Below are 10,581 nucleotides of genomic sequence, written 5' to 3' on the forward strand. Positions count from 1 at the left end.
TGTGTATGGGATCCAGATTCATGCCAGAGACTTGTGTTTTTTGGCAGTGAGAGGCGCATGACGTCGACAGGCGTGGTAATAACAATGAGAACACTATTAAATCCAGACTACACACATTCTCTAGTGCGAGGGAAAATGTGGAAAACCTAAAGGGTGTGGCCAGTGAAAATAAAAAAATCTATGGATTGAAAAGCATCTTGCCATGCCGATCCGCATGAAACTTTCACTTTTACTCTAACAAACGAAACCAAATCGTGTGGTGGTGAAGTTTCCTGTGAGTCTGGGACGGCTCCTTGGTGCGCACAGAGAATCCGAGCAGGCTACAGTACATAGGAAATGACTCATAGGAGTTGAACTGTTAGCGTGGGTGTGTGCGCTATTAAAACAAGGCGCAGACTCCTCCGGGTGACTCACTGTGATGCTCGCTTTTCCATGGTGAAAACCAGCACGGATTGTTAATCAGATGAACTTTCGGGAATCGTGTAGCCAGCAGCAAGCAGCCTGTTCTCAGCACCGCCATGGCTTCAAACGCTCTCTGTGCGCTGTGTGGACTTATCATTGCGGCTGTGACCAACTTCTATGGTGTGAACGCACAGAAAAGTAAGTAAAACAACACTTGTTTTTTTGTTTGTTTTTTTTTTCTTTCTCCCACAAACCTGACTGAGAATGTGTGCGCAGGAAAAGACTTGGACAAATAAGTGGAGGCAAGTTTTCGGCTTGATAGTGGATTATATAACTTTTCAATATTTTCCGGGTTTTTTTTCTATTTTCTGGGAATGAATTTTCTCGGGTGTCCCTGTTTCAGTGAACACGGAATCTCTCGGTCAGCCTAATGGAGTCAGATAATAGGGCTGCTTACAGAGCCGCTTCCTCTACCAGCTGCATTTCTCACCGGTTCCGCATTCCAATCGCCTTATTTCACCTCATCCATGCCCCTGGGTGAAAAGGACAAGCCGCATGGAATGGTGCACTGCTACTTTCCATATGTCCTTACACATGCACACATATGTGGAATAGATTAATATTCTAAAATGTTTTCACATTTTCAGGGAAAGTCAAAACTTGGAGTTTTCTTTCCCAGGCTCAGTGAGGTGATGTTGCAGCCCAGTGAAGACCTAATTTATAACCCCATTGCCACAGGTGTTGGACCATCACATTTTAGTATATATTAAAATCAAAACATTTTCAAGCTTGATTCAGGGATTTTCGTGGGAAATCAAGTGCTTTTGGAAGTTTGAAGGTTGTTTTGTATAACATGGTAATTGTACATCTGGTCATCACCTGTCATTAAGCAGCCCACCAGCATTTATGAGAAACTACCCACCACCCCTAAACCACAGCAGCCCACTCTCTGTCAAGTTGGTGTGGAGGTTTTGACAAGTTTGAGACACCTCTAACAAAAAAACAAAAAAAAAAGAAGAAGAAGTGAACTGTACCTTTACTTTGTGTTAACTATTTATCTGGGCAGTAAAATATCTTGGTTCCCATATTAACATGCGAAAACTCAGCTAGGAGTGGGTGATAACCAGAATTCAGTATTGCGATATTTATTGTCCCATCAAAATATTGTGATATTATCTAATATTGACCTAACATTTAAAAAAAAAAAAACTTTTTACTGTATTGTAAGTTCTGCTAAGCTCTCCTAAAGTAATAGTTTTATGCAAATTAGCTGCACATTCATCGCAATTGTGTATAATCAGAGTGACCCATGCACAATATTAATGCTAGCATCTGTCCAGCTGTGACGTTGGTAACTTGCCACAAGCTGCAGGGCCAACAATTCAATAAACTTTTTGTTTTAATCAAATAGAGGGCAAATAAAACAATTTGAGCCAATTAGTCAGAAATCAAATTAACACTTTAGTGCAAAGCTTGTAGGAACAACAGCGCCCCTGCTGGAGGTTGAAGAACTGCACCCACTGATGTGAAGACTAAGCTGAGTCTTCCAACATCTCCTTCTCAAATATCATGATATTCAGTTTTATCAGTTATCAGCCCTAGTCATTGTAAGTTCATATAGTTGCCAAATATGAATCAAAATTACACTCCTTTGCTTCTGAATGTTATAATATTGACTTGTGGAAATGTTGAAATTCCATGCATGTGTGATTATGTGGTAAAACCTCTTGGATAAACTATATAAAGGTCATGTAAAGGGCGATGTTGAAATAACAAACTGCTCTTCTTGAGCTCTTGGTTGTTCAAGTTTTGCTCAGACACAAGCATATGACAGATAAGTTTCATCACTTTGATATGAGCAGATCAGTATCAGTTTCAGACTTTCTGTGGTTTGATCAGACAGGAGTGTCACCCCCTGGGAATGGTCTGGGTTTGGACAGAAGATAAGATCAGGCTCAAGCTTTCAGGCCAGTCCACCTCTGAGTCCTTTTGGCCACTCTAACCCGGAGGTCATGTGGAGCCGGTGGGTGGAGTGCGGAAAGCATGATGAGAAATGCTCATAAAGACCAGTGACACACTTTCCTGCGACTCCAGTGAGATGAGTCAGGCCAGGAGTCACGCAGGGTAGCTGTGGAGCGCCGAGTGGCTCCTGAGGCATGAGCACACCATAGCTCTGACCCCCCCTGAGACACACTGACTCAGTCCAAAGTATACAGAATACCTTCACTTCACTGCTTTTCTCACATCAGATGACTAAGAATGACTTTCGTGAGTCTGATCAACAGGAATTGTGTGGCCTGTGTGATGTCACCAGCTTGAGACCCATGTCATAAATATGAAACTTCCTGTGCACTTGACCGCAAACCAAGAAAAAGCGAAAAAGTTATCAGTGATTTGTATGCTTTGACTGCAAGCCTATACTGTGATGTAAGCTCGATTTCATGCACATGGAAAGCTAGACAAGAAATATTGTTGCTGCAATTTGGGTGTGAGTGCTGAAACATGCCAAGAGAACCTAAAATCTTTCCTCAGGACAGCTCAGGCTGTGTGAGTTAATTTGGCCGGCGTTCACAGCTATCTTCCACAGCCATAAACACCAGAGAGTTTTTCCACTCGCTCATCTGTAATGTCACCGCTGCCCCAGCTCCACAGAGAATGAGATGCAAAAGATAGAAAAGGTTATGCTCAAAGTATCCAGGAAGATTTTCTGGAGATCAGGATACATTTTCTTATTTGTAACTGATAGCGCTACAAAAATATGCAGCTCATTTGGATATGAAAGTTCAGCCAAACACGAGACGCTGCCTCAGTTGTGCATTTAAATAATCCTTGACACTTAAAACCATCAGACTACAGATTTGTGTGGAATCATTCGGCGCAGGAGTGACAACAGAGCCTTTCTTTATCCAAAACACCCACACCGGAGGCTCGACGCTGTCATTTTCATTCAGAGACAGAGCCGCCTCAGTTTCCTGCACATTCATCCTGCTACTTTTAGCCCATATCAGAGTTTTGTCTTGAGTCGTTTTTGCTCTTGTTATCTTTGATGGTTGAGCAGCTGTCGTAAAAAAGGAAGGCGCCGTGGATGATGATGCAATTTATTCTGTAGCCATGCTGGTTTATCGTCACCATGTGGGGGAGAGAAAAAAAAAAAAAAAAAAAAAACAGAAGATGCCCATGCAAATGCACTTGCTGCACTGAGAAGGAAGTGCGATTATCATATTTATTATCTTTCGAATATCTATAGGTTATTTGCCTGTTTCACTCTTCTGTAACCTGTTTTTTAACTCATGGTCATGTTTTTAATCTATTAGCTTTTGCTTAGTGTTTTGCAACACTGTTTTAAAAGACTTTATATATCCTCTATAAATGCGTTTATAGGGTTGATGTCATAATATTCATTATTTCATGCACTGCATCAGGTTATTTATGCATACATGCAACTTCAGCAAAGTCAGACAGTGAAACTGTTGGGAAATCCAACATCTGCTCTTCCAGAACAATACAATTCATATTATCAGTGACATTGGCTCGCTGTTGGCCTTTACAGGGTCAGATCTTCAGGCTAATTCTGCTCTTATCATGCAGGAAGTGCACAGCTTTAATTGTTCAGCTGTCTGGCTGCCATAAAAAGAGATGAAGCCTCCCATTGTGTCCAGAGAGGTAGACATGTTCTTTCTGCTCACCGCCGTGCCTTCTTTCTCACACACACACACACCATACAACTGCATTCGTTTATTCTCTGGAAATCACACATGTACACACACTCAAAACAATTCAACGGAAGCACTTTATGAAAACACATCCTGCTGTTCACACACTCGCTGCTTTGCCGGGCTTGTGCCTGCACAACCAGAGTCACTGAGCAGTGCTCCTTTTGCGTACGAGCGCATCAGCAGACAGTCGGCCCTGAAGGACTTTCCCAGTGATTTCACAAGAAGATGAAACCCGTGGCGTTTCTCAGATCTGCAGCTTCTCTGTCAGTCCGGCTGAATTTCACCTGATTGTCTCTCTTTAAGGAAGGGGGAGGAATTTGGGTCTTTTTTTTTCTTGTTCTTCTTTTGTTTTTTTTTTTAAACATCTGCACCAGTCTCAAGGGAAGGAAGTCTGTCTCACTGCAAATACCATTATTCTCCTTTAACATAACCACCACCGCCATCTTAATATTTCATAGGCTCAGCAGTGGTAAATATTTGATAAATTAGGGAATATGTTTTTCTTTGGGAGAACTCACATAAACAGTCCAGGGTTTGGCTCTTAGCGAATTTGTTCCAGCGAATGACTCGTAATACTTCAAATGACATAACTAACATTTGATTTCCAATGTTTTTCTCTGTGTTTGTGTGTGTGTGTGCAGGCCCGTGTAGCACTTCAGAGTTCTGGAATTCAGATTTGGACGTTTGCGTGCCATGTGCGTCATGCAAGCAGTATCCAAAGACCCCATCGTGTAACACATGTAAGCAATTTAATCAGGTTTGATTGGCCTATCTGGCTTGTGGTACCGTGAAAGTGTGACTGTGTCAACATGCAGCCACTAGTTTATTCATGTTCGCATCAAGGCTCATTTTGGGATGTCACGACACCAGAGTTTTATTTGATCGATACCAACACCGTTGAAATTTCACGATTCTCTATACCCGATTCAATATCGCAGCAAAAACAGAAATATTCTGAATGCTCCTTTATTGTAAAGCCTTTTAAAACATTACCAAGTAAACAGGAACTTCATGTTTTTCAGGTCTTTAAACACACAGGCTTCGTTAGAATAAGGATATTGAGTTACAAGTGCAGCACTGACCTATAGCCTTCTATAGAAAACAAAGCAGCCCAGCAAAATATTAATTTCATATAAGAGGAACTGTATGAAATGTCCTGCTTTAACAACAAATACATTGATATGATTATGTGCTTTCATTTTGATTTACAGTCTTGTAAACGTGACTGACACTTTCATGTATTCAAACATATGACATAAGGCTACATTAGAATAAAAACACAGAGTTACCAACACCAATACTACAAATGCTAGCGTTGGTATTGTTTTCAAAATGTTGGTTTTGCCTTGATGCCTGAGTATCCCCAGCCTCATTCCATGCACACAGCAGCGTCCTCTCATTCTCTTTGTGCTGTGCTGTGATGTTTTGCCCTGCAGGTAGGCCTGTCATTGTAGAGGACCCCTCTGACGTGTGGAGGCTGGCAGCCATCACCAGTTTCTCAGTGCTGGCTGTGGTGCTGGTCGGCGCCGCATTGATTATCGGGGTTATGGTGCATCGGCGCAAGTCGCAGAAACGGCCTCTACGTGGTAAGACCCGGTCACCGAAAACTGATCTGAGGTTGAACTTGTGAAGAGTGACTTTTAAGGCTGTGTCGGCCTTGGTGGTCCCTCTTAGTGCTCAGATGAAATTGTGGTGTCAGATTTACAGTCACCTCTGCTTGTAAGAAATGACAGGAGTTCAATGTTTTGGGCAAAATACCCCTTTTGCGACTTAACCAGACTGAGATGTTTGACACCACTCTCACCTCTGCATGTCCAAAAGCAGAAGTTAATTCGTGCTGGATTCCACCATCTAACTTCTCCTGAAATGACTCTTGCTTGTTTTTTAAAATTCCAAGATGTGTAGCTCAAATCCAGATGAGACACTGTGTAATTAAGACAGTTGTGGAATTGCTGTAAGGTTTATTTTTTCCACTTTGACAGAGCCTGGCTAACGACTCCCATAGACTCCCAAGTCTTTATGTTAAGCAAACACGCAGTGCTACCTGTAGGAGCTGAGCCGGTGGACGCACAGAGGTGAAAGTGCTGTCCAACATCTTGTCTCAGTCTGGGAAGCCACACACCGACTCAGTGTTTTGCCTCTGTCGTCCCTTGGGCAGAGAGCGTCACTGATACAGACCAGGCTGCTGTGTTGTAAACAAGGCCGAGCCCTGTGAAGCTTACTGACTCATGAGTTTTTACAGGATATTTGAGCGCTGAGGCTGTGGAGTTGTGTCTTCTGGTCTCCCGGCAACCACATCTGGTGCCATCATGGAGCTCCTCTGGATAATCAAGTGTGCTCACATAACCAATAAATACAGTATAGAACGACCTGGCAGGAAAAGGAAAGTCGCTTGCGCAATATTGTTGTGGTGTGAGTGCAGATCTATTCAGAAACATGAAGTGAGGAGCCTGGCAGTTTAAGTTGAGGTTACCGTGACACAAGAGGCCGTCTGCTCTCTAGTTGTAGCCTCTGTGGTCAGCCATTTTCACAGTTTGTGAAATGATGAAGCTAAACCATCAGCTCTATATTGCACCCAAAAAATAGATGCATTGCTTTTATTCATCCGGCCTTGAATATTTAAAGCGATTTGTAAGTAACACATGTGAAATTAATAATAACATGCAGTGCCTGGGCTGTTTAAATAAGACTTTATTGTCTGGGAAATTGGGAACGAATGGAGAGTAGAAAGCAGACTAGAGCACAGAGGAGAGCAAAGGCTGGAAGAGGAGCGAGAGAACATAAAAAATGGCATGAAGGGGAGTTTTGGTATTGTTAGTATGTAGAATATGTGGAGCTGCAGGAGCATTAACTGTGTGACTGATAGCTATACTGATACTTGGCTGTGGTGGTCCCAGTGGCTCTGATGTAGAGCAGTCACAACCTGTATTAGTCACTCCTACCCCAGTTAAGAAACCGGTGGAGCATTTATTTACTTATTTATGGCACTAGAAATATGATAAATAACTTTAATTTTTAAGTCTGAGAGTAGGACTAAAGAGGAAAGATTTTTACTTGTATCTTCCACCGTAGACCAAAATTTCTCTTAATAAATATGAGCCCAGATGTTTTTACTACAAGGTGCTGATGGATCACTGAAACCTGTAGACCTCCAGCATGGCCGCCAGATTCCACATGAAAGCCCTCGGCTGAGCTTGTTTTTATTTTTTTCAGTTTTCCGAAGGGCTCACAGTGTTTTCCTCCCGCTGCCATTTGGAGCAGCCGGTGCGCATTGTTGCCTGGAGAGGCTTTTGTTTGTATCGGCGTGGTTAAACAAACTGAGCGAGAGCCCGGGTCCCTCCTGTGAGTTTTGGTCTTTAATCAAGAGGAGACACCTTTGAGTTATCAGCAGTGATGAGTCAGGATAATTACCGTGATGAAGTGCGGTCATGTGACACCAGGGCAGATGTCAACACACTCACTCCAAACACACACATGTTCAGGGAAATGATCTGCTGTTTGTTTCACTTCCTTCACTACAGAACCCATTGAGGAGACTGCGGGGCCACTTTATCAAGCTTAAACATTTCAGTAGGTAAACCTGTCACTGTGCATGAGGGTTTGACCGATGTAAGGGCTGATGTTGGAGTTGGACTGGAAATTGTGTACTCGCCGCTGCTGATCGGATGCCTCATGGGTGGCAGTCTGTAAAACCGGCAGTGAAACCTGCCTCACCCTGCCTTAAAGAGCTGCTACCCCACCTAAGTATTTCCTTTGCCCGGGCTTCAACGGAAAATATTAGTGTCCCGTGCTCTAAATGTTGTTTCAGCGGCTTTTTCCACCTGGCAAACAATAAAAAATGCTGGGGACTGAATCCTTCTATTGTTTTTTGAACTTCTTGGAATTGTTTTTGGCGCTGAAATGGTCAAATTTGCAAATACGGCGCAAAATATGGCCACGGGGGCAGCTCTAATCCAAAACATGTATGTAACAGCCCCATCGGTCGAACCCTAGTCACAACATGTAACGTTTTAATCTTTCATAGTTTGACATCATGTGAATGTAAACGAAGCGGAGTTTTTAATCAGTCCCATGTCCTCCACAGCCTCATCCCTCTCTGGAAACAGATGTGACAGAACCAAGGAAGACTGGTTCAGAGCCAGAAGACTCTCTGGACCATGCTCTGTACTCTGACTGCAGGGTATCTTTTTAAACAGAACCGGACCATTTTTTATTTATTATACTGTTCAAAGTAGGAGAGGTGCTCAGTTCTCATCCTCTGTGTAGGTTCAAGTGCAGATAGTCCAGTGGCGCACTGATCACGACTTACAGTACAGCACAACGAGCAGCTCTCACACGTCTGTAGGAATAGCGACGATGTCACACTAGGGTGTCGTTCCAATCGCCTTAAAATTACATTTAATCACAATTTGGATTTGGAAATCAATGTTGGTGTGCATCAATTCAGATTCAGACTTCTGACAGAAACAGCAGTTGTCTCTCCAGTGAGACAGATGCTATCTAAGACCTGGTATATCCTACCGCCAGTGAATGTAACACGGCTTTTGTTGCCTGCTGGGCCGCAGTTTGGTTGCCTACCGCTCAGCAGGGTTTGAAGGGGTCAATTTGCTGGTCATTTTACCACAACAGCCTCTGTAAGACGAACCGCAAGTGAGCAAGACATACTGTTTGGCACATCAAGGCCATGTGAATGTAGCTACGTTTTTTTTTTTTTTTGGTTTTGTTTTAGGTGAAATATATAACCCCTGCCAGTACCTCCGTTTCAGAACATGTGTACCTGTTCTTTCAAGAGCCTGACGCAGTGATAGCTGAAGATGTCGAGAAAGGGAGTGAACATTTTTCTTATGCACTGTTACAGGGTCTCCTGAGAACAAAACGGATCCTCCTTTTGCAGGTCATTTCAATATTGTCTCATTGTATTTGTTTGGTGTATTTGTTTTTGGCAGGATTTTGCTGTATTACCCGAAAGAACACACGTGTTACCGTCCCGGTGGTAAATAACGTGAGAGTATCGGTGCTTGCAGGACAGGATGTTTGAAACACTAGACATGCAATCAGAAAACTGCTAACACAATATGGCAAGGTTGCAAGGAATGTACTGTAGTAAAAAAAATAACCACCTAACATGTCTTAGGTGGAGATACGTAATCACATTGCTTACTAACTCTGACTCATTAAATCCTTTTAGATCCATAATAGCACAAATTATGAACATTTTGTAGTGAATTATCGATAAATATGGGTAAAAACTAATTTTTTTCCTCCCACATTGCTTTCAAGATTTTCAAAATTGTCTTTATTTTCAAATGATCATTGAGCACCTGTTACTTGAGGTAATACATCGAGAAATCACCAGGCAAAATACTGAACTATTTTGCGTGTTTTTGGGTATAGTGATTACCCTCTGTCAGCAAAATTTGGTAAGTAGTTAAAATACAGATACTTTCACTTTTTAACTATGTTTATATTATTTATTTTTTAAAGTATCTTGCCATTAACTTCTAAATATGTGCAGACTGTTAAAGGGACTCCTGTGAAGTTTTTTTTTTCTAAAACTTCTGCCAGGCCAGCCAATGTTGTTACTGAGCAATAACTAACATTTTCTGCATATTTTTCTCGCTTTGTAGTTTTGTGTAAATGTATATACATGCACTGGCTTCTTTTACTTAATGCAATTTTACAAATAAACTGTGCTTTGTGTACCAAATGTATTTTCACAATAAAATTGACAACTTTCATTAAAAATGTAAGGCTTATTGATCTGCAGACATGTCATTTACTATTCTTATTTTCAATGATTGCAACAGAAACTGCACCTTTTTCTACTGTAACGTTTTTCTAATTTGTCTGTCGCTAAATAATCAACAGCATACTGTTTACATTCATTAAGAAGAATATGGACACAAAACAAACATGTATTTTCCAAGTCATTTAATTTCAACAACGAATTTTCAATAATTTGCTTATATTCTAAACTAAGTTCTAACAAAGAAGTAAAAATCTACGCTTCAGAGTGACAAAATAGTTATATAAATATGAATTAAATATTGAGCAGACTTGTCTTTTTTGAGCACTAAAAATTCAATAAATCAGAATGTGACATATGCTTTTTTTTTTATTACACAATAGCTAATCTAGCAGTTTTCTCCTGTGGAAGAAAATCTTGCCATAAATGTACAGAGATCCAACCAATATTTCATTCTAATATTTACAGAGCTCTGAGATAAAACACTTGACACAAATAACTAGCCTGTGATTGTGACCAGTGACAGAGGAGTGAACATGTTAAGTGCCAAAGGAGATGGGACAGGGATCATTTTAGAAAAACGAGTCAGTCTACGCTTGTAACTGAAATGTTCACATCATTTTACATGTAGGCTACCATGGCATAAGAAAATACATTACAGTAAGACAGTCGAAATCATTACAATTAATGCAGGCAAGATTTGAAATGTGACAAAAT

At 41.3% G+C, this 10,581-nt stretch overlaps 1 protein-coding gene across 1 annotated transcript; it reads left to right on the forward strand.

The window, feature by feature from the left end:
• The first annotated feature begins 310 nt into the window (after window positions 1–310).
• Window positions 311–9,863, forward strand: si:rp71-1c10.7 (tumor necrosis factor receptor superfamily member 12A). The gene is made up of 5 exons (XM_030077046.1): window positions 311–600; window positions 4,760–4,858; window positions 5,555–5,704; window positions 7,640–7,688; window positions 8,203–9,863. Exons 1-4 carry the CDS (start codon window positions 519–521, stop codon window positions 7,678–7,680), a joined length of 372 nt encoding a protein of 123 aa, XP_029932906.1. The 5' UTR covers window positions 311–518; the 3' UTR covers window positions 7,681–7,688; window positions 8,203–9,863.
• Window positions 9,864–10,581: the final 718 nt, after the last annotated feature.

Source organism: Myripristis murdjan, chromosome 19, assembly GCF_902150065.1.
Source record: "Myripristis murdjan chromosome 19, fMyrMur1.1, whole genome shotgun sequence".
NCBI classification, from domain to species: Eukaryota; Metazoa; Chordata; class Actinopteri; order Holocentriformes; family Holocentridae; genus Myripristis; species Myripristis murdjan.

Bases quoted from the DNA above. Each gene is read 5' to 3' on its own strand.
- si:rp71-1c10.7 (XM_030077046.1), top strand. From the start codon at position 519: ATGGCTTCAAACGCTCTCTGTGCGCTGTGTGGACTTATCATTGCGGCT. The intron at 601-4,759 runs GTAAGTAAAACA...GTGTGTGTGCAG, and splicing joins TGGTGTGAACGCACAGAAAA to GCCCGTGTAGCACTTCAGAG. The intron at 5,705-7,639 runs GTAAGACCCGGT...CCTTCACTACAG, and splicing joins GCAGAAACGGCCTCTACGTG to AACCCATTGAGGAGACTGCG.